This window comes from Fistularia commersonii, chromosome 25, assembly GCF_037954325.1.
Source record: "Fistularia commersonii isolate RoL2024-O1a breed Wild chromosome 25, RoL_Fcom_v1.0, whole genome shotgun sequence".
NCBI classification, from domain to species: Eukaryota; Metazoa; Chordata; class Actinopteri; order Syngnathiformes; family Fistulariidae; genus Fistularia; species Fistularia commersonii.
In genome coordinates, this window is record NC_141308.1 from 13,960,501 (window position 1) to 13,983,654 (window position 23,154).

General features: G+C 48.6%; 2 protein-coding genes across 4 annotated transcripts; one reads left to right on the forward strand and one right to left on the reverse strand.

Annotated features, from left to right (window-relative positions):
- Positions 1 to 770: 770 nt before the first annotated feature.
- Positions 771 to 7,484, reverse strand: exoc3 (exocyst complex component 3). Of its 3 annotated transcripts, none has more exons than XM_086172200.1 (16): positions 7,337 to 7,484; positions 5,945 to 6,138; positions 5,651 to 5,870; positions 5,218 to 5,390; positions 4,925 to 5,137; positions 4,556 to 4,734; positions 4,334 to 4,450; positions 3,620 to 3,737; positions 3,276 to 3,401; positions 2,674 to 2,774; positions 2,460 to 2,570; positions 2,225 to 2,366; positions 1,749 to 1,871; positions 1,416 to 1,577; positions 1,227 to 1,348; positions 771 to 1,136 (listed from the first exon to the last, which is right to left on the reverse strand). In XM_086172200.1, exons 2-16 carry the CDS (start codon positions 6,086 to 6,088, stop codon positions 932 to 934), a joined length of 2,256 nt encoding a protein of 751 aa, XP_086028326.1. In that variant the 5' UTR covers positions 6,089 to 6,138; positions 7,337 to 7,484; the 3' UTR covers positions 771 to 931. The 3 variants fall into 3 exon arrangements, with proteins under 3 accessions (XP_086028326.1, XP_086028325.1, XP_086028327.1); XM_086172199.1 differs by having other exon boundaries at positions 5,945 to 6,141; XM_086172201.1 differs by having other exon boundaries at positions 5,945 to 6,141; positions 7,454 to 7,474.
- Positions 7,485 to 10,693: 3,209 nt separating this feature from the next.
- Positions 10,694 to 20,388, forward strand: gad3 (glutamate decarboxylase 3). Its single transcript, XM_086172207.1, has 17 exons — positions 10,694 to 10,792; positions 11,479 to 11,649; positions 12,894 to 12,983; positions 13,629 to 13,735; positions 14,076 to 14,211; positions 14,287 to 14,377; positions 14,516 to 14,628; positions 14,713 to 14,828; positions 16,958 to 17,037; positions 17,287 to 17,341; positions 17,690 to 17,806; positions 17,894 to 17,958; positions 18,064 to 18,142; positions 18,417 to 18,566; positions 19,420 to 19,527; positions 19,663 to 19,752; positions 20,072 to 20,388. Exons 2-17 carry the CDS (start codon positions 11,628 to 11,630, stop codon positions 20,243 to 20,245), a joined length of 1,593 nt encoding a protein of 530 aa, XP_086028333.1. The 5' UTR covers positions 10,694 to 10,792; positions 11,479 to 11,627; the 3' UTR covers positions 20,246 to 20,388.
- The last annotated feature ends 2,766 nt before the right edge of the window (positions 20,389 to 23,154 follow it).

Here is a 23,154-nt window from a genome sequence, read left to right on the forward strand (position 1 = left end):
TGTCCAAACTATCTCAGTCTGACTTGATCTCCAGAATATCTAACATTCGCTGTCCTTCTGATGGACTCATACCTGATTGTGGATCAGTATGTATCCTATCAAATGGATATTAAACCAACATATAGTTGGTTTTTGGATATTTCGCTGAAGAAACAGCAAGCTTTCTGAAAATAGACTTGGCAAATAATTCATTGAAAATGAATTGAAAATAAATTATATTTTTGAGGTTCCTGCGCAGTCTGATTAATGAGATGAATGACAAGTCACATTTTTCATTTATTCTTGGGAGGAACCTCCTTGTGGAGCACATGGGCTTCATTAAATTGTCCTCAGGTCATCCGGTGACGTGCCCGATACTCAGGGAACGTCTGCGGTTTTGTGTGTGTTCACTTCTTCACGAATAAGTAGTTGATGATTTACCGGTGATTTCCAGAGAGATTTAAACCTTCGCTCATTCAGTTCATCTCCGAGTGAAGCCTCATCTTCGACTCCGGTCACGTTCGGCCATCCTTGAAAATTTCCCCGACAACCGACTTTCCGCTCTCATCCACAATGTGGTCGCTGGCAGGTGAGGTGCATAGCGTTGATTAGGTTACCATGGCAACTGTGTGCCGAGGGGTGCTAAGATTTGAACATGATTTGCAAGCCGTAAGACTTGTGATGTTCCATGCTAAGCTAACCGGGCTGGAGTTTAATCGCTTTGAAATGTACCTAACGGCTGATTTACGTTGATTTCCGGATATCTCGTACGGGAGCGAAGACAGTCCACGTTTGTATCCTCGTATTTATTCCTGAAGCACTTTTAGTGTCATTAACATGTGGAGAAAACAAATCGTTAAGAGCAGAAAACACGGTGCTGAGTGACAAAAAAATTAGAAAACACAATCATTGAGGAGGGGAACGTGTCTCCTCTTGACGGCTGCTTTGATTTTTATTTAAGCAGCTTCGCAGTAGCCATGGAGGTCATGGTGGTCATGGTGGTCATGGTGATCGTTGGCACTGTGATGTCTTTAAAAATGGGTTGTGTGACGCCGGCGTAGGAGACTTTGTTCTCGCTCAGAGTCCCGATGATCATCTGCCGCATCTCCCTGCTGGCGTCGCCCCGGACGGCCAGCAGCGCCTGGATGTGCTCCTCCCTACACACACACACATGTTAATACACACCGCCTCCCACTCCGCAGACACACAACTTTAAGGCAAAATCCATCCACAAGTTAATCGTGCACCTGATGTCGGGGTACTTAGAGACCAGCGTGGTGACCTCCAGGAACAGCAGCGTGGGGTCGGTCAGCTTGAAGACCTCTGCGATGGCGGCGATGGCGCCGCACAGTCGGTCCGTGTCTTCACCCTGCAGAGAGACGCCGGTCATCCAGGTGTTGAGGAAACGCTCGCCGCCGTGCGTCCGCGGGCCTCACCGCCGCCAGTTTCCTGAAGAGGAACTTGAACTGGTCGGCCTCCTTGATCATCCTCTCGGCCCCCTCCCTCCTCTCGTCGGCGTTCTTGAAGGTGATCCTCTTCTGCATCACTGCTTTGATATAGTCCACCACCACCCTGCGCAGCGCCTCGCTCGTCATCTCCTGCCGCGACACAAGGCGATAAGGCTTAACGGTATTCAAGACGGGTCACAATTCTGATCAATCGACACATCTGATAGGGAACGGTTTAAAATAAGACCGAGGACTAGTCGGACTCGTTCCGGTTGTCCGGAGAAACGTTTTGAACCCGTTGTCGGTCTCCTTCCTGCACACCTGGTTGAAGGGCTTCTTGATCTTGTTGAAGTCGTTGAAATAGTCCTCCACCGTCACGCAGATGGTGTCCACGGCGTGGGAGCCGCTCAGCCACTTCCTGGTCAGCAGCTCGTTCAGGTGTTGCTGGGGAACACAAAAACCCACGGGGACGTTTGAACCACTTCCTCGGGTGAATCGCTCATTTCTACCGTCTCTTTATGGGTGGAAATTTTCAGGCCGTTTCTTTCACTTTTCCTGACACATTCCAGGTCACTTTCAGATCATTTTCTTAAACTTTCCTCCAGATTTTCAGGGAACTTCTTGATATTCAGGGTGATTTCCTCGCTCATCCCTCTTCATATGACATTTCCTGCAGATGATTTCATTCACTTCCTTTACGCGTGAACTTGTGTTTCTTTTCCTGGCTGTTATTTGGGCATTTTATCGCTCATTAAAGCTGCCTCAGGAGTTATCTATCCACACTTGAGAAGTCTTACCTCCAGGTCCAGGAACACTTCGTCCAGCAGGAACTGGCAGCCCTCCTTGGCCACCTCGTTGAGGGTCCTCTCGATGGCGGCGTCGCTGTCGGTGGGCTCCGAAGACTGCGAGTACTTCACCTTCAGGCTGTTGATGGACTCCCTGGAGATCATCCACAACGTTCAGGTCACGTCTCCCATCATTTTCCAACCTATTCATCTCAGTTGCTTCCAAAGCACCGGAGCTCAGTCCTACTTGAACGTCTGGCAGTTGTTGATGATCGCTATCATGTACTGCACGTAACAGTGAGGCAGCTGCCGGTCCCTCAGGTGGTCCTCCTTGTAGGCCACCGCCTCTTCTCTGTACCTGCACACACACACACACACACACACACACACACACACACACACACACACTGAAATGCAGCGTAACCCTTGAAATCACGCTGTTCCTTCGGAGAGGAACCGACCTGACGAGGAAGGAGTTCATCTGTTTCAGGCAGAGCTTCAGAACCTGCTCCTTGAAGTCCCCGTTGATCTGCGCGGCCACCTGCAGGTTCTGCTCAAACATCTGACGGAGCAAAGAGGAGGTGGAGGAGGGTTGAGGCACGGGCCCGGCCAGGTTTTTGACGGTGGCTTGTAACCAAAGTGTTTTGTGATTTTGTGCAGTCAGAAGCTATTTTTGTTCAGGTCTTGCTCACATTTCACACAGAACTGATGCACCTGCAGATAAAAGATCTGTTTCTTCCTGGAAATGCCAGAACCTGTAAGGACGCTTCTAGTATCATTTCCTATTCATTTCTGCCTGACTTTTCAAGATGAACATTTTGCAGATTGAAAAAGGAAATAAATATGAATAAAAATATGAGTGTAAATATAAATGGAAAGGCTAAAGACAGGATATAGCAAGAAAAAAAAATCCAGGAATAGACAGCAGATAAGTGGACAACATAAACAACATCAGGGATGACAATGGGAAAAAAAACACCACTAGAGCTAAACAACAATATAAATAGAGGATCATGTATGGATTCATGTCCAATGTGTGTGTGTGTGTGTGTGTGTGAGAGACCTGGAAGACAATGGCGGGCAGCGTGGTCTGGTAGAAACCATCCTGATCGGCCTCAGGTTCCGTCTCTTTCTTCCAGTCCTTCTTGTCTGTTTCCAGCGCCTTCCTCAGCCAGCCAGTTATATTAGACTGGACACACACACACACACACACACACACACACACACACACACACAATCTTTAACAGCCGTTGATAAATTGTTTTTCCTTGAACCTAAATCCAGACAGATGAGCTGCTTGTCAGTGTCGTCATGGAAACAGCAGGTTCTGGTGCCCACAACCTGGACTGGACCAATAACAACGCAGGGAAGGAGCCGTAAGCGGGTCTGGTGGTGGTTCCTGCTCACCGTGAAGGTCTGGACGTATTTGCTGAGCAGGTCGTCCACCACGTCCTGCGGCAGCAGCGCCTCCTGCTGGCTGATGTCGCACTCGGCCCGCAGCTCCGGGTGGCCCATCATCTCGGCGCTGCGGATACACTGTACTTTAACAAGAAGCACGTTTCACACTCGTTTTCAGGTCTTCCTCTTTTTTTTTTTTTCTGATTTTTAGTATTTATTCAAACTTGTTTTTAGATGATTTTCTGTGAACCCTGCCATTTTTTCAAAAATAATTCTGGATTTGATTTTGTTGCTTATTTTCACTGCGTTTGAACCTTTTTGACACACGTTCACATTTCAGGACAATTAATTCCTGCCTTGCACAGATTTAAAAGAAAAAGGATATTCTTAATCCTAATTTGACTTTTTTTTTTAAAGTGTGAAATCATTTGTTCCATATTTTAATATTTAATATAGATGAAAAAAACGGGGAAATTATCAAAAATAAATATAATATCAGCAAAAGATGAACTGGATTCCACAACACACACACGGGTCTCTGTTACCAAAAAATCCATTCTAAGAATAAGAATAACTTTATCTATCCCGAAGGAAATTGTTGTTCTAAACGTAGATATTTGAACCTAAAATGTACAAACACACTAAGATGCCTTCTTACACAGGTAGACCTGTTTCTACCAGCCTCGTTTATCTGTGTGTGTGTGTGTGTGTGTGTGTGCGCACCTCTTATATGTGTTGAGGACCCAGGTTAGCAGGGACACGATCTCGTTGGCCTCCAGGTCCTCCGAGGCCAGCTCCTTGACTCGAGAAGACACGGCGTTGTGGTAAAGGCCGAAGAACCTGGAAGACACGGCGGCGTCAGAGCTCTCCGGCGACTCTTGGGCGCGAGCGGAAGCCGCTTGACCAGGTCTGATGGGCCGGAGAGGACCTGCTGCTGCTGGTTACCGGTCAAAGGTGTTGTAGTGCGGGGGGAAACACTGCACCATGAGGTTCTTCACCACGATGAGATCGTCCAGAACGTATTTCCTGGTGATTTCCAGCAGACGGACGAGCCACATCTTGTCGGCCTCTCTGGTCACCGCCTGGGTTCCCTCGATGCGGGTGCACACCGTCCCCTCCAGCACCTGCGGGGCAACATGAAGACGCTAAAATCAGGCGGGGAACCGGGCAGATACCCGGGACGGGTCGGGCGAGTCCAAAGTCATGGAGACACCAGGACGTTCGAAGTAACGCGACAGCCCTTTTCCATTTGATCGACGACAATAATTCAACCGAAGAGACGGGAGAACGCCGGGAGATCATGAAGAAGAGAACCTCAAACATCTTGTCCTTCCATCTCTTGGGTCGCCCCGGCGGCAGGAAGCCCATCTGCTTCTTCCTGTCCATCATGCGCCGATCGATCTTCTCCTCGCGCTCGATGATGCGGACGACCGACACCAGCATGGTGGGGTCTCGGCGGACCGTCACCATGGACCTCTGCAGGACCATCCACAGCTGCTTGGCCAGCTCGTCCGACAGGCCCTGGACCTGGAGGGGCCGAGAAACACGGGTCCCGTGACTGAACCGACGCCGGCTTCTCAGACGGGAACTTCGGAGAAGCGACTCACGTCCTCAAAGTAGATGGAGATGAGGTTCATGTCGCTGGTGTTCCTGCTGTCCATGCGGTACTGCTCGTACATGAGGTCGTCGCGGGAACACTCCAGGTCCATGAGCTTCCTGTGGGCCTGCAGCAGCTCCGCCTGCTCGATCAGCTGCTGGGTCTCCGACACGATCTCCGGGACTGGAGAGGACACACAACCTTAGAACTCCTTCTGGCTTCGGTCAAGTTGATCCCTCATTCTGTCAGACGCTCCTCCGCTCCGATCGGTCGTATGTCTGGCAACGTGTCCAGAAGTGGATCTGAAGGCAGCTGACGGAGACCAGAACTTTGACTCTTGAGGTCGTGGGATTATAATCCTCCTCAGCTGCCGTTGAATAACAACCGTGGCACGTTCTGACCGCGGAAGACAAACCGCAGACGCCCGAAGGCTCTTCACCTACCCGAGAAGATGTTTTTGAGGTTCTCCACGGCGGAGGCCAGCTGACTGTGTTGAACCACGGCGTCCTTGACGTCCTTCAGGCTCTCGATGGTGTTGATGCTCTGTCTCCAGTCTTTGCTGACGTCCGCCAAGGAGCTCTGGATGTCCTTGACGTCCAGCAGGGCGCTGTGCAGCTGGGTGAGCCCCGTACGCACGCCGTCCAGCTGGGACTGGATGGCGGCCTGGTGGGCACAGAGTTGCCGGTCACCACAACACTTTTCACATCGCGGCTCGCGATCGTCCCGCGGCCCGTCACCTTGAGCCGAGCCTCCACCGAGGCCTTCTTCCTGGCCTCTCTCCTCCGGTACTGCTCCACCTTGTCCAGCTGGTCGGACCTCTGCAGCATTCCCGCCACGCGCTGCACGGCGGTGGCCACCGCCTCGCGACTCGTCTCCTCCATCGCTGACGCTCAGAGGCGCGACTCCCCCCCCAGCCGCTCGGGTCAAGCGCCTTCTGGAAGAGACAAGACAGGCAGGTGGGCACAGCGGAGAACTCAACACTCACGATAGATTTTACATTTCAATGCAAAAGTGCAGCTTTCTCTTCATTTTTCATCTCAGTTTTGATATTCATGTGGAGTATCCTCTAAAACTCAAGTCCCGTCCGTCATTTGCAACCCGCAGCGGAAGAAGGGGTGAATTTCCTCATGTGTGTGTTAAATGTTAGACAGCAACTCTGAAAAAGAAATGTAGAAAATATGCAAGAGGAGCATTTCACAGTGAAACCAGAATCACAGCCTCCAGCGAATATTCACATCGGAGCTTGATTTTTGTAGAATTAATTTCAGTGACCTTGGTGTTTGACCTACTTATCTTTAACTCCAAAAGTATTAAACAAAAGATGATTTTATAATTCATGGCAAAATGGAATTAGCTGCTTGTTCCAGAGCGGCGGGGCAATGTCACATCCAGCGTTCAGTCCTCTCTAGTCAAATACTTTTAACTTTGGCTTGACGGTGTTATTCACCATCTTCCCCAAAAATCTAATTATTGTCCCCTCTGTCTGTTGTGAAAACAACAAACTGACAAAAAAATTATATTCTGATCAAATTCTGTAAATGAAATTGTCTTTAAATACCCCACCTGGGGAAATAATTCTAGATATGCACACAAATGTCCACTAATTAATATGATTATTTTAATGTATTACAGGATGCTTTCATGATATTTCCCAAATATTTACAGTTCATTTCCCCTCTTTTAAAGCTGCCGATTCATTCGAGGGCTACTGGTGGAGAGGTGATTGCAGAGCTGACAGGAAATTGGCAATATAAAACAGTAAGTTAGAACACACTGACACTCTATGGTTTCTGCAGGTGTGCAAACACAGCTGAGAACATTAAACATGACGTCTGCTTTATTTACGTGTTGAATCGAAATGGCTGAAGCTAGCAAGCCGGCTAGCCATTTAACCTCCATGTCACCCGAGTTCAAGTTGTCACCGGAGCATTTAACCGTCGTAACCCACTACCACACCTTATCCCTATTTTCTGTGATCATTTATGCATATTAATTGCCCGCCGTGAAAACATTCACGCAGACTTGTATCTTTCGACTGCCTAGTACAGGCTAAGCTAACAACATTCGGCTAAGCGGGTAGTAACGGTGAAAGCGAAGCTAAACAGAAGAAATGAGGGGAAACTTCTTACGCCACTGGCTCAAAGAGTCGACGTGGGGAGAAACGAACGCCGCATTACGATAAATATTAAATTAATACATGCTTGTTTAAAAAAAAAAAACAAGATATTTCGCTGATAAGGTTTTACTTCCTCTTTTTGAGTCCCGCCCACTTCCTGGTTTTCTTCTTCGTTTTGTTAACGACCAGTTGACGACCAATAGCGCCACCTTGTGGACACATTGCGAACTGCACCCCATTAAATTACCATTTACGGTTTTACAATACTGGTTATTAAATTCGCATGAACTCACAGTACAAGTTACATCGAAAGTCGGGATCAACTCAAAGAAAAGTATTATTTTCCGTGAATTAACCACTCTCCAGATCTTTAATTAGGCCTTACAGGAAAATGACCCACCTAAGAGCTGGTCTGAGGCAGGAATAACGGTTACACACAAAGAGGGGAAAGATCCATTAGATTGTGGTGCCTATAGGCCGATCAGTTTGTTGGGGAATGACGTAAAGATTATTAGTGCCATATTAGCAAATAGAATGCAGAAGTACTTAGGTAAATTGATTAATCCAGACCAGACCGGTTTCATACCGGGTCGACAAGGAGCAAATAATATTAGAAGAGCATTAAATGTACAATCAGTGGCAAGACATTCAGTTCACCCGTCAATGCTTCTCAGTCTAGATGCTGAGAAGGCATTCGACAGGGTGGACTGGACATATCTGAAATTTACTATGGAACAAATGGGATTTAATTTGACATTAAAAAATGGATTGAAGCACTAAATAAAGACCCAATATCAAGGGTCAGGGTGAATGGGTACTGCTCCCAATTTTTTCACCTTAAAAAAGGAGTCAGGCAGGGGAACCCAATCTCGCCTATTTTGTTCGCATTGCGTATCGAACCGCTTGCTGAATTAATAAGGACAAACGATCAGATCGAGGGAATAGTAGATGAAGGAGGGGAGATGCACAAAATTTCGTTGTTCGCGGATGACGTTCTTTTGTTTATAAGAAACCCTCAGTCATCTATACCGGCCCTTATGCAATGCCTGAGGGACTATGGGGAGGTGTCAGGGTACAAGGTGAATGAGGGGAAATCAGAAGCAATGATGATAACAGGATGCTGGCCGACATGCTTGGATGGAGAGGTGAAATTCAAGTGGTCAAAAGGGGGCTTTAGATACCTGGGAATCATTCTCACCCACGACACAAGTCAGCTATATAAGGCAAATTATGGTAAACTCATTTCTCAGATCAAAAATGACTTGGAAAGATGGGAGGTGCTTCCTCTGTCCTTAGTTGGGAGGATTGAAAGTATCAGGATGAACGTCCTACCTAGAATGCTGTTTCTGTTCAATGCTCTGCCTATCACTGTTCCTGTATCTACCTTTACATCACTGGATAAGCTCATTTCCAAATATATATGGCAGAACAAGAGGCCCAGAGTGAGATTGAAAATACTCTTTGCACCCAGAGATAAGGGCGGATTGGCCTTGCCTCACTTCCGAAGTTACTACCTGGCAGCACAACTTGGAAAATTGGTCTCATGGATGAAACTAGATGTGGACACAAGATGGGTGCATATAGAGCAAGGTTCAGTTAAAATTGTGTCGCTTTCAACTCTCCCCTTTCTAAATTCAAAAGCAAGACGTGGACTTAAGATACAAAATGAATATGTCAACCGTACACTTAAGGTTTGGGAAAAGACAAGACGATTCCTGAATCTACCTCTATCCCTATCAAGGGCAGCAAAAATAACAGCAGCAGGTGACTTTCTGCCAGCAGAGATGGACGGTGGTTTCATTAGATGGGCAGGGAAAGGTTTAATCACAATAAATCAGTTATTTGAAGGAAGAACTCTGAGGGCTTTTTCACAACTTCAGGCAAAATACGACATTGACTCTGAGGATTTATTTCGATATTTTCAAATTCGACATTATTTGATGACACACAAAGAATGGGACAATAATAAAGAAGCTTCAACTAATTTTGAACAATATTGGATTGAGATAGTTGAGAACAAAATGAACACTAAAAATACAACATCAGATATATATGGCAGGATACGTATGGACACTTCAGTGGACACACTGGATGTGAAAGCGAAGTGGGAACTGGAATCTAATGCTGTGATTGCTGATGGAGAATGAGAGAGTTCTTGGTTGCCCTGGCAACAATGTTTAAGCAGCCCAACATGGAGGGAGTTCAGCTGGAAGTTAAGAATAAGGTACTTTAAAACTCCCTTTATAATAGCTGCTTATGATAATAACTGTCTCCCCTGTGTTGGAGGGGCTGTGGCATAACGGGGGACTTTTCCCCCATTTTTTGGGACTGCCCTAAACTGATGAAATTCTGGGAAGAGGTAAAAAAAACAAATAAGTGAGATTTTAAAATTAAACAGACCAATTGATCCACAGCAATTTATTATGGGTACGGCATCAACAAGCAATTTAAGGAAAAAACAGGTGTTTTCGCTTCGAGTTCAGACAGACCTATATCTTGACAAATGGGCACCCATTAAAAAATATCTGGAGAGTTGAAGATATTATCTCTATTTGACTGAGTTAGATGTTTTTTTTTTGTTTTTTTTTTTATTTTATTTTTCGCTTGCTAGTGTAGAAATAAGTGACCTATAAAGAATATTGTATAATGTGTATCTTGTTATGAGGTTTTGTAAGAATGTGTGTGACTCTGTTAAGGAACCTGTTCTAATAAATGCTCAGATGCGGTCGGAAAAGAAGTTCAACAAAGTGTATTTTAGCACTCACAAACTGAGTGTGGGACAGAAGAACCTCAGGAATCATCTGTAGTGTTGATTGATGACCGCTGTTGATCTTTGGTTGCTGAGGAGCAAACAAAGAACAGGATATTGCAGTACCTGCCAAAGGAAAGCAGTTTAGATCCTCACCCGACTCTCTGAGCTGATGAATGGTAGCCTGTGTCATCCAGAGGCCCCAGGACTCATGATTTATCTATTTTTAGAGCTGCTGACAAAAACCTCTGGACCCTCTGCTCTTGAATACACAGCTTTGGTTTCCCGTCCCCCGACCCCGGCTCCAGACTCCACACCTGACGTTATCGCACCCAACGCAACTTGTTGAATCTCCATATGCTGGCTATCCTGAACCCGGCATCAGGAGACGCCGACAGGACACTTAATGTACGTCCTTTTAAAAAACAGATGTCGGAACTGTTAAAATTTATCCGCCATCACTCGATGTGAAGGAAAGCAGTACTTCATACCAGGGTGCCGCCCTGCACACCTAGCTGCCCACTTCCAAAAAGTGTGAACAACAACTCCTTATTAGGAAGTAACCTTGACTACCGAGACGTTGGTATAAATCCCCTACACTCCCTCAGAGGGGGGCAGAATCTTCCTCATCTGCACATCCAACTTGACGTGCCTCAGCAGATGTCTAGAGAGGGCGAACGATGCCCTCGGGTTGACATTCGTTCCAGCCCGGAGATTCTCGTAAGTTTATTTCTTGACTTCTAATAAACCACTCATTGCCTAATCAGTTCCTGACAGCCTTGACGTTTTTCACATCAGAACACGCCGGGACAACAACGTCCGGCGTTTTTAAAGTCGTTACAGCGTTTTCCACACTTTTCCCAACACAGGTTGTCTCCAAGATTGATGTCACGGCGGATGTCCGACGGCGGATTTCTATCTCTTGTTGTATTTTGACATCAAATCCATGTTTTCTGCCGTCCCTCCGTCCCACAGCTGGTTGTTACAGACACTAATCAGCAGTGTGATGAAATCAACTTGACATTTTAGAAATAAATCCAACTGATGAAAAGTAACCGGAACATAGATGTATCAGATTGATTGATATTGGATTTTTCAGCCTAGAAATAATGTCAATATGGGTTCCAGTTTTGGTGGCGGTCCGTCCAGAGTGGACCTGAAGTGGAGCTGAAGAACCCGGCCGTTACATAACAGCCGGGTTCTTTAAGAACCCGGGAGAAGGTTTGCGTCTCCACCGAGTGTGAAGCTCTTTGGGTTTTTTTGTGTGTGTTTTTACATAACCGAAGCACGGAGGAGGCTCTGCTGCCCCCGGTGGCAGACCACACCCCCTCCCCGACCTCCTCCCACCCCCACATGCTGGCTGTGGAGCGCTGCAGCTTCAACTCCACTGCGTCTGTGTGCTTCAGGTGCTGCACATCTGGGACCGCCTGCAACGTGATTCCCGCCGGAAGGCTGCACGCCGTCACGTAAAGCCACCTTCCTCCTCCCCGCAACCCCCCACCCCTCCTGATGGAAAGGTAGCTGCAGCGGGACGGAGACGCTCCGACGCCCAGAGATGGATTTCCTCCAGCTGTCAGGTAGGAGCCATCTGCTGGCACCTGAAGCGTCAGCGGCGTTAATCCCTCAGATGTTTCAGCCTCCACCTGTGCTAGTGCTCAGACGTATGTCGTCTGGGTTAAGCAGCGTCTGCGCAGGGTAGCTGTTTTGTTTTAGCCGTTGAGGATTGTTTCCAGCTACATATATATTTTCCAGGGGAAATACTCAAGTATTATCAGGAAAATAAGTGTGTAAAACATAGATAAAGGAGGTCTTTTATTTAATACAGCTTTATTTTTATCTTTGTAAATGTTAAAGGTTAAAGGTCGGCTCAGATTATTTGCTGGTCCTGTGAGAGCTGCAGTCTTTGTTTTCAGTTTTGGGGTGACGCTTAAATTGCTGCTTGACCTTAGGTTTTACTGAGACACTGAAAACTAGCCTCGGGTGAAAACTTAACAGTTACGAATGCCGGTCGACCCAGAAGATTTTAATTTGTAAATGAAAATCACCACCACATCTCCATGCAGTAACGCACACATTTCTTTTCAAACTCAGTGAACCTTCTGCAAGATCTAGCATAGTAAGCTAACATCCTGACGCCACTTCTGGAGCCGGCTTCATGTGCTAGCTTAGCGAGCTGATATCACGCCACAGGACAACCTGGCTTATTCACTCCTGTCTGGAAGCCACATGGCTCTCAGATACATTGTGTGTAAATATAAATGTATTTAGATATGTATATATCAAATAGCAAGAAACGCTTCTCTTTCAAATTCTTGAATATGTTTGAATAATATGCAAAGTACTTGACATGAGCTGCCTGCTAATGACCTTGACGTGTCCTTGACCGAGAGACAAAATCAAATTAGCGGGTTTTCTTGTCCTCAGTCCTCGGCTGGAGAAGAACGTTTGTCCATCAGCACACGAAGACACAACTCAACTTCACTCGCCTGCAGATTCTTAAAATCTTAAAAACAACAAAAACAAAACCCCAAAATCTTAACTTTTGCCAAAGAAGGGAAGTGGAAGGGATGGGGGGGGGGGGGGGGGGGGGCAGGCAGGGCCCTCGAGCCAAGGAGACGTGGAGGGGGAAGCTGTGATGTCACACAGGGGTCATCCCGCTCCCTGCGGAGGTGAAAGGGGAAGCTGTGATGTCACAAAATAGAAGGATGACATCATAGATGTCAGCAGGGGGCGGGGCTTGTGTTCTGAAGGCTGAGCCCAGACACCATTGAATTGTGTGTGCGTGTGTGTGTGTGTGTGTGTGTGTGACCTGCCCCCCCAGAGAGAATCACAGAGACGCGGCCGAGAACCGACAAGCAGCAGGATGGGAAACAGCGCCCCCCAGTGGACTTCAGCTGCAACTACAGCAAAGGTCATTTTTGATTCCCTTTCATATCATTAGATTTCCACCTTTTTAAAAATAGGTTTTGAGCTGATTGGAAGTTATTTCAAGGTCATTCTTACTTTTTAAAATAAGATTTAGATCAATGGATTTTTTTTCCAACAGCTTTAAGATTTGATAAGATAGACTGATAAGTTTGTACTTTTTAAGACCTTAAAACACTTGGTAGCCTTAACCTTAACCTTGACACTTTATATTTTATTGTATTTCTTATTCTCCCTCCTTCCTACTATTATCTATTATTGTTACGTTTTGCTCGAAACTCTGGCACAAGAATTTCCTTTGGGATAAATAAAGTTGTTCTTATCTTATCTTATCTTAAGATCCCACGATGTGGAAGTTCAGTTATCTCAGATCCCCACAGGATAGAATTATATGCAAATAGTAATAATAATTAATTACAATTGATAATATGAATAATACTTTCTACATGGAATCATTTCTTGAGAGCTCAATTTAATTTCTGCTGTCTGATTTGAATTATTTTCATCATTACTTGATGAATTCCAGCGCATTTCTTTGAAATTATATTGTTGCTGTTTTGCTCTCCCGCTCAAACGTAATGTCGAGTCGCCTGTTTTTAACTCTTGCTCCTCACGTGTCCGCTTGGTGAAGATCTGCTTCCGGCCGCGGGCGGCGAGGAGATGACCAGGGGTTTCCTGCAGCAGCTGCTGGACATCCTGCTCAATTACATCTGCAAGTCAACCCAGAGGAGCTCCAAGGTAAGCAGCAAATGTCCAGAGGGTTGACATGCACATGGTGGGATGTTAGAAGCAACCAGAAGATGGTGGACCGACGTTCGCACACTCACAAACACACACGATAAACATACCTCAGCGCGGGAAATGAGCCTTGAATCCCCACAGGGTTCCTCCTGGTGGAGGCTCCATGTTCTCCCCGGGTCTGCCTGGGCTTCCTCAGGGTTCTCCAGGTTCCTCACGTGGTCCAAACACACGCAGGAGGTTCAGACGTGTGGATGTTTAGATGTCTGTATCAGCCAATCACCGTGTCCGAAAGGTGACGTTACCATGAGCGTGTGAGCGCTGCTCCTGGCGTTCTCAGGTCCTGGACTTCCACCACCCCCACCAGCTGAAGGAGGGCCTGGAGGGCTTCTGCCTGGACCTGCCCGAGCAGGCCGACACCCTGGAGCAGATCCTGGTGGACTGCAGAGACACCCTCAAGTACAGCGTCAGCACAGGTGCTACGAGGAGGAGTTCTGGCCGGTATCCGTGGAAACATCACCGTGCGGGATTGACCCTTTCCCTCTCTGAAGGTCACCCTCGGTTCTTCAACCAGCTGTCGTCGGGCCTGGACGTGATCGGCATGGCCGGAGAATGGCTGACCTCCACGGCCAACACCAACATGTAAGATTCCACGGCTCGGACCTCGTCCTGACCTTCTGGCGATCGCCTTCTGTCTCCACACGGAATGATGTGCCCACCCTTTTGAGGAGCACGTGGTGTGGACCACACTGAACTGACCAATGGGTGCACGGTCCTCAGGTTCACGTACGAGGTGTCCCCTGTCTTCATCCTCATGGAGGAGGTTCTCCTGAAGAAGATGCATACCATCCTGGGATGGTCCGACCAGGAGGGAGACGGCATCTTCTGCTCAGGTGCTTCCCGAACCACGTCAGCACACGCATGTGTGTGTGTGTGTGTGTGTGTGTTCGGTTCCTGACTGGATCTTCTCTCTCCAGGCGGTTCGATGTCCAACCTCTACAGCATCCTGGTAGCCAGGTACCACTTCGACCCGGAGGTGAAGAGCAGAGGGATGGGCGCTCTGCCCCGGCTGGTGCTGCTCACCTCAGAACATGTGATCATTCCTCTTCTTCGCTCTTCATCCAGCATCTTAGGGGACGTCCGACGTCCCACCTCCATCCGTAAAGCTCCTCTCTGGTCTCGCTCTAGACCTGTAACCTCAGTGTTCTTCCACCCGGATCTTCACCGTTCCTCCTCTGTCCATCTCATCTCCAAAACAACTAATGTGCCGTCCCTCTGATGGACCCCTTCCTGGTCCTCTCCTTCATCTGGTCCTCCACATCTTCTTGTCTCCTCCTCTTATCTTCTCCTCGGTGTCTCCAAACCAGACACCGTGGCTTCTTTCACCTCCATCTTCTCCACCTGTCCTTTCATTCTTGCAGATACTCTGTTCCTCCACCTCTTCTCCATCCTCTCCGATGCTCTGGACTGTTGACCCTCTGCCCTGAAACTCCTCCACCTTCTTCATCTCCACCCTCTGTAGCCTCACCGCTCCACGCGGCTCCCTCTCATTGACCTCCATCCCTGTCCTCGCCAGGAACCATTCATCTCCATTCTTCTCCAACGCTAATCTTGTGAAATTTCTGATTGCTTGGTTTTGGGGGAATTTTCCAGATTATCTGGTAACAAAAATACCGGGAGCAAATATAGAATAATATCCAGAGGAACCTCGACTTCTGACTGCATGGACTTTGGGGTTTTCCCAGATCCGAGCCGTGGCTCAGTGGACGTTCAGCTTTGTGATCTGCGTTTGACGTCCCCGTTGTCTGTGAATTGGCGTTTAAAGACAGTTGGACATGCTGCTTGTCGCTAGCTAGCCCAGAGAGAACCGTGGAAAACACCAGCGAGGTGTGTGTGTGTGTGTGGTGGACTCGTCCGTGAAGAGATGAAGTTGTTGTTGAGATGCGGCGACGGAGAGCGTCGTCTGTGAGAAGACATTTAGCCGAAGGGAATATTCAAATCTTTGTACTTTTTAAGACCTTAACTTTGACACTTTATCTTTTATTCGTATTTCTTATTCTCCCTCCTTCCTACTTTTATCTATTATTGTTATGTTTTACTTGAAACTCCGGCACAACAATTTCCTTTGGGATAAATAAAGTTGTTCTTATTCTTATTTAAAGCCGGTCAGGGAGGGTTTGATGGGTTTAAAAAGAGGAGCGGCTTCACTCCGTCCATAAATGGAGGTTAGACATAAAGTGGAGCAAAGTTACATTAGCATAGCATTGTAGCATTAAGGGTGGAGCTAGGAAGTGAAGCAATAGAGCACGATGATAAATGCATCCTTAAGCAGTCCTCAGCGTAAATACACTTCATAACACCGGCTTATTTGTCTGGATTCTCTTGTCTCAGTTGCATTTAGCATAGCATTGTAGCATTAAGGTTGGAGCCGGTGAGTTAATAAAACCACTTTATTTCTTTACAGTCTCTTTTATGTTGATGGATTGTCACTTAACAAAACTGGGATCTGGAACGTTCATAGCGTTTACCATAATTTCTGGACTATTGAGGGCACCTGAATAGAAGCTGCACCGGCTAAAAAATACTAGATAAATGTATGTGTACATATAAATATAAAAACCGCAGGTGTCCCTGTTGTTACATGAAATATTTACACTCTTAATGGAATACATTTTGGTAACATTCACCAAAACTTACTGAAATGCTTTTTTCCGAACAGTGGCTGTAACACGGCCGATGAAAAAGATGAATAATAAATAAGACGAGGAAAAGTCCATCCATTTTCTATCCCCGCTTTGTCCTCCAGCTGATCGCCAGCTTCTTCTTCCTCTTGCGCGCTAAAACCGTTAAAGTCGTCTTTTTCGGAATTTCATCGGCCCGGTGTGACGAGGCTAAACGTTTTGGTGCCGTGAAGCTCATTAGCCCCAAAAAAAAACCTAATTGTTTAAGCCGCCGTGTTCTGGAAACGACGGTACGTTCATTTTAACGGGGAAATTTAATTTGATATCCAAGCAGACGGAGTTACGAGCTCTATCACGGAACCGATTCCGTATGTAGGCTAAAGGCCGAAGTTCCTTTTTCCTTCCACATCTTCTGACAAGCCCGTGGTTGAGGTGTTCCTCCCAGGCTTCCTCTGCACCCACTCCACCCATCTCCACCCGCCGAACCGCTCTTTATAATACGATGAATAGCTTGTTTTCTGTCTGCCCTCCACCCGTTCAGAGTCACTACTCAGTGAAGAAGTCTGCGGCGGTGCTGGGGATGGGCAGCCGCAGCGTCCTCCTGGTGAAATGCGATGAAAGGTACGGCTCTTAATGTGTTTGCTCTGGGACAATGCGCTGGATGTTTGCTCACCTGCCGCCGGCCGTTTTTTTGGCTGTAAGCGATAAAAAGAAAAACGCCCGCGCTGACATGCAATACAAAGTCATACATGTTCTCACGCTTGAGACTCCTCATGGGAGAATGCGGTGCTTTCAGGGTTGCGGGAAGGGTAACCCCAGAGGGGGATTGTCTTTTCAAAGGCCCACAACAATGTTTTTTGGTCTTACCAGGGGGAGGATGATTCCCGGCGAGCTGGAGGCCTCCATTGTGGCGGCGAAAGAGCAGGTCGGCATAAGAAGCGGAGGGAAATCTGACACGAGCAACATCCGCTTAACCGTTTCCCATCCCGTCATGAATCTCTGTACTGCAAGGGGAGCCGGGGAGGCGCCCCATGCTAGTTAGCTTAGCACAACACAGGTATCGGTCCCCTCCCCTCATCGACAGAATGTTGAAGTTGTGATTGGATCAGATAAAGTCTTTAAAGTCATCTCCTGGACGGCGCAAGGCCGACATCTGCTCTGTGAGATGGTATTCTGAGAACCCTACTCGTGTTTTAAAGTTGCGAGCCATCAGGGGGTTGGAGAAGTTGTAGGTTTCTGCGGTGTGCTGACCTTGAGGTGCCGCTCCCCGCAGGGCCTGGTTCCCTTCTACGTCAACGCCACCGCGGGCACCACGGTGTACGGAGCGTTCGACCCGCTGGACGCCATCGCCGACATCTGTCAGAGGCACAGCCTGTGGATGCATGTGGACGTAAGCCGGCCGATCACGGAGACGTCCGACTCGTTTTGAGTCAGAATGAGTCCTTCTGCAAAGAATGACAGAATGGGTTTCCCGCAGGCTGCCTGGGGCGGAGGCCTGCTGCTGTCGGACAGACACAGGGTGAAACTGCAGGGTGTCCAACGGTAAGCTAACGTCTGCGAGCAGATAAAAAAGCTTAACATCGTCGGAAACTGGAGGGTGTTTTTTTTGGAGTGCCATTGTCCGACCGAGCCATGGGTGTCTTGCAGAGCCTGGTCGGTCACATGGAACCCCCACAAGATGATGGGCGTGCCGCTCCAGTGCTCCGTCATTCTGATAAAGAAGAAGGTGAGTTATTTCCTCCTCATCCTCGTCCACCGCCGCCCGTGGAAGGGCCCGATGGAACGTCGGCGAGGCAATCATTTAATTCCAACTGTTCAAAAGTTGAAGGTCAACCTGTTCTGCAAGCTAGTGTAGATCATAGTCTGGTAGCGTCTCTGTGGTTGAGGACTGTATCTTCAGGACCAGAACCCAGATACTGCTGTCATGTCTGTCGGGCGTCTTGCGACTATCTCCGGGGAATACATGTCCTTCCTTAATCTTTGTTTGGGTGTCTCTGCAGGGCCTCCTGCAGCAGTGCAACGAGCTGGGGGCCGAGTATCTCTTCCAGACGGACAAACCTTACGACGTGAGCTACGATACCGGGGATAAAAGCATCCAGTGCGGACGCCACGTCGATGTCTTCAAGCTGTGGCTCATGTGGAAGGCAAAGGTATGATTGAACAGTATGGCTGTATCCCCTGTGTGATGGAGGATCCATCTTCTAAAGCTCTCTGAAGTACCACTCGAAACCACCATAGCAGGTCCAGATACCTTTTACCTGGGTCACCGAGTCCTCACCTGGTCCACAACAAACCACCTAAACGACATGAACTGGATTCAGTCCCCAGGCTGATGCCGTGTTCATAGGTAACCTGGTAAAGGAACGCCACCTTCTGGGCACCATGAGGAGAAAGTTCTGTCCACTGTTTGAATCCCCGCTAGCAGGTTCAGGTGCCTTTTGTCTGGGACACCTAGTCTGCACCTTGTCCACAGTGAACTGCCCAAACAGTATGAACTGGTTTCAGATCGCAGGCAGATGTTGCATCGATATGTAACCTGGCAAGGGAACGCCTCCTTGCCTTGCCAGGCCAGGCCAAGAGCAGCTGTATAGCAAGAAAGCGTTTTGAAATGGATGACGTAAGATGAAAAAAAAAGGATCATTTCAACTTCATGATCTAATCTAGTTATTCTAATGATGCCTGAAGTCACAACGTGCAGCTTTGTTCGATTATTTTTCCCTTCAGAGCATAAAAGAGGAGAACTGTTTCTTCTATCCTGTCTCAGATTCATGGTTCCATCAGTCCATTACACGTTAAGGAAAATAAATGTCAGATAGACCCCTGATACAGCAGGCAGGCCTCACAATCCCAGCATGGACTGACCCTGGTGACCGGTGCATTTCTATGCAGATGATACTTCTTTTAACATCACAGATTTCCTCTTGGTTTTTAATGCTTTCTGCCTTGTTTTTTTCCCTAACCAGTACCGTGGTAAGGCAGTACTTCTGTCTGGGTGTCTTTCAGGGCACCGAGGGCTTTGGATGTCAGGTCAACAAGTGTCTGGAAAACGCAGAGTATCTGTACGATAAACTGGAAAGGAGGACAGACTTCCAGCTGGTCTTCAAGAACAAAGTGAGTGTTTTCCTGAACAACTCCACCCTGAACAAATAATCTCCACCTAACGTTTTATAGAAGTAACCCTTTTTGAACACGCACATACATATCCATCACGGAGGTACAGCTCTTGTCTTGTCGCTTCTCACACAGCCGGAACACAGCAACGTCTGTTTCTGGTACATTCCACCCAGCCTCAGAGGTTCTCCGCCGGGACCTGACTGGGACGCGAGACTTCATCAGGTCAGCGGGTCACGGTCGACCTGAAACGCCAAACGGTGCTGTAAGAGACAGACATGTTGAGCTCTGCAGAGATATAGTAGCTAGCAGATGGAGGCAGGGTTTTTTTTTTTGGTTGTTTGTTGGAACCCCTGAAGGGAGCAACCCAAAGGGGAAGAAGATTGGTGCAAGAGTCCCCTCTAGTGGCTACTGTCAACACCCTGATGACAGAGTAAATTATTAATCGCAAGGGTTTCTGCTAAATTAGTGATGTCACTCATTGCCGTTTCATTAGCGTTGCCATGAAACGGACACTTATGCGGTTCTCCCCATCGGCCCGCAGGTGGCGCCGCAAATCAAAGCCAGGATGATGGAGAAGGGCTCGGTGCTGATCGGCTACCAGCCGCTGGGAGACAAGGTCAATTTCTTCAGGTGTGTCTTTTCCAACCCCGCGACCCAGCAAGAGGATGTGGACTTCCTGCTGGAGGAGATCGCCCAGCTGGGCCACGACCTCTGACCCCGGCGCGGCGCAGACTTACCGCCCCAGTGGAAGTGAACTGAGAAACCATGATGTAACGTCACACTTTTAGATGGTAGCGCTTTTGGGAGTCCAGCCACAGCCTCGTTTTCATCGAGACTCAAATATAAGGGTTTATCGTGTTTCTTCGAGGCCTTTGTCTTCATTTCCGATACGAAGCTGACGTCATTTTGGCCTGTGGTTGTGCGTCTGCATGACCCACCAGAAAAAAAAAACCCTCGTCCCCATAGGAGGACATCTTCCTCGCAGCAAGTACAGGATTTCTCATAGTTCATGGAAAGGTTTCTTCAAATCCCAAAGTGCTAGTAAACATTAGAACCTCCCCATGAGCAAAGACTCAGAAGTTGATGCTGCTGTTGGGTCACCATCGCTGGTCCAGTCTGAAGTTCTGGTGAGTTCAGTGTTCCACTTGTGTCTAAATGTAAACTATTCCATAATGCTCGATGGAGCTCAGGGTCCAGTCGCCCAACTCTGTATCTCATCATGCGTTGGACTTGGCATTATTGATCCTACACCACTTCCAACAACCTGCATGACCCTCAGGGCTCCTCCTGCAGGGGCTCTTGGAGGACTCGTACCTCGTTTGACCAAGAGATACCCAGTGTCCACCTCAGAGAAGCCTGAGTGGACCTACTGGAGACCATCGATGACCTGAGCGGGGTAAGAGGAGCGATGCAGTCCTGTAACAGTCCAAATCAAACTGAGCCCAAAGCAGCCAAGCCCCGCCCCCAAAGAGCAAGTATTCAAAGAAACAGTTTTATGCAAAATATTTATTAGGCCAAAAAATAGAATTACATTTCATTTCACTTTAGTTATTAAATACATTAAAATCAAGTTTCCTGCGTCGGGTCGACTCTGCATTGAGAGAACCGTCCTTCTCCACCTGGGAGGTGGGACAACCTTCTATTACAACAGGTTTCCATCTGTTCACCCCCTCCCAGCCCAGGAGGTGCTCACCTTTGGACCTGGACCTGCTGCAGTGTCCGCTGAAGGCTTCCTGTCGGACGCAGTTTTTTTCTGTGAAACCATAAAAAGATGCTTAAATCCCCCGGGAGGTGTTTGTAGAATGAACATCTGACACCAGAAACCGAGGAACATCTCCAGCTGCCGGGTGCAGACCATGTCACGCATTACCTTGACGTCTGATCCTCCACGGTTTCTTCTGGTTTCTCCGAGCGTGTCCATTGGTGCCAAATCCGTCCCCATTGCTGCAGTCAGTTCCTTTCACATTGGTGAAACAGCCCGTTAGAACCTGGGCTTTGAAAACCGTACCGTGGAATAGTATGGATCCCAACATCCGGTCGGCCCTCAGCATCTTAGAAGGTTCTACAATGCAATCTCGTGGAACTCTGGGACTTTACAAATGTGCTTTGGTTTTGGGCTCAGATGCGAACGCTAATCTGGGAAGTCCACAGTTTGGTCAGACAGATGGTTAGTCTGCAGTGGGAGGGGATCATCTCCAACTCCACCACTGCAGACTACATCTGCACGTCCAACATCTGATAAGAAGCCTTGTGGAGAGCCTCCAGAACATACCTTTGAGTTTGCCTCCCTGCTCCACGCTGGCCTGGAGCTCCTGACAGCGACATCTGGTCCTCTGCTCCTCGGAGCACTGGACCCCGCAGTCCACAAAATGCCTCTCGGACACCGGGGCCTCCAGGAGGACCTCGGTGGAGACACTCGGCTGCAGACCGTTTTCACCCCGCCAATCCCCGTCCACCTGCACCGCAGAAGAGACCATCTCCCCCGATGCAGAGGAGACCACCTCTGTCTGAGGAGGTGTCTCTGAGGAGTCCGAGGAGGAGCTTCTCACTGGGTCGGTAGAAGGGTGACTCTCCATCCGCTGCTCCGGTCCACATCCCTGGTTTGGACTTTCATGAGCTGCAGCTTCAGAAGACCCACTTCCTGCCCCCTCCTCTGCAAGGGTTGGGGCTTGTTGGGCAGGGGCATCGACCTCTGCTTCAATACGTGGACGGTCTGTCTGGCGCTGCTTCTTTTCTGGGGTGCTGTAGACCTGCCAGTTGTCTGAGAGGAAGAACTTCTGGCTCTGCTGATGGTCGTTGCCGTTCCTCCTGGACGGCGCAGCATTGTCCACCTCCTCCACCTCCAGGATCATCTGGGGCTCCAGTATGCCGTTCCGGACCAGCCAGTCCTTGGGGGGGACGAAGGGCGCCAGAGACTCCACTGACCACACCGACTCGTTCAGAGCCCTCATCTGACCGCCACTTAACGACGTCTGGTAGAAGGTCGTCTCCGCGGTGTCTGCCTGGGCCATGGAGTCGCTCAGCGAACTCAGGAGGTTGTCGTTTTTGCCGAAAGGGGAACGCAGAGGCCCGGCCTGTCCCATCGCCTCATGTTCTCCTCGGGACTCTGAGAGGAGCTTGTGGAGTACCAGAGGTAGCTTGAGGATCTTGAACAAAGACTCCTGGGATCCGAACATCCCTTCCTCCTCCTCCTCATCATCATCAACATCATCCGTTGAACCAGCGGGATCCGCCTCGGAACCGGACGACCCCTGGGAAATGCTCCCCTCTTGCTCTGGTTCGGGTTCCTGAGGCCTCATCGTCCGCATCAGGATGTCTGGGACGGAGCGGCGCCGTTCCTTGGCCCCGTCCTCCCGTCGTGAGGAGCTGCAGACGGGGCCGATGCTCTCCGGGGAGCTCACCGACCAAACTCTGAATTGGCTGCTCCTGCAGGGCGCCGCACCACCGCCGTTCTGCCTCTCCGCCCGAGCCTCCAAGGTGACCCCTGCTGTCGGGGAATGTGGTGGCTCAGGGGGGTTTTTGGCGGGAGTCCGGTAGCCCCGCCCCCTCGGGCTACCGACTAGGGCGTAGTTGTCGGCCACTTCTTGCTTCTGCGAGCTTGAGCTGGAGGAGGACGGCGAGCAG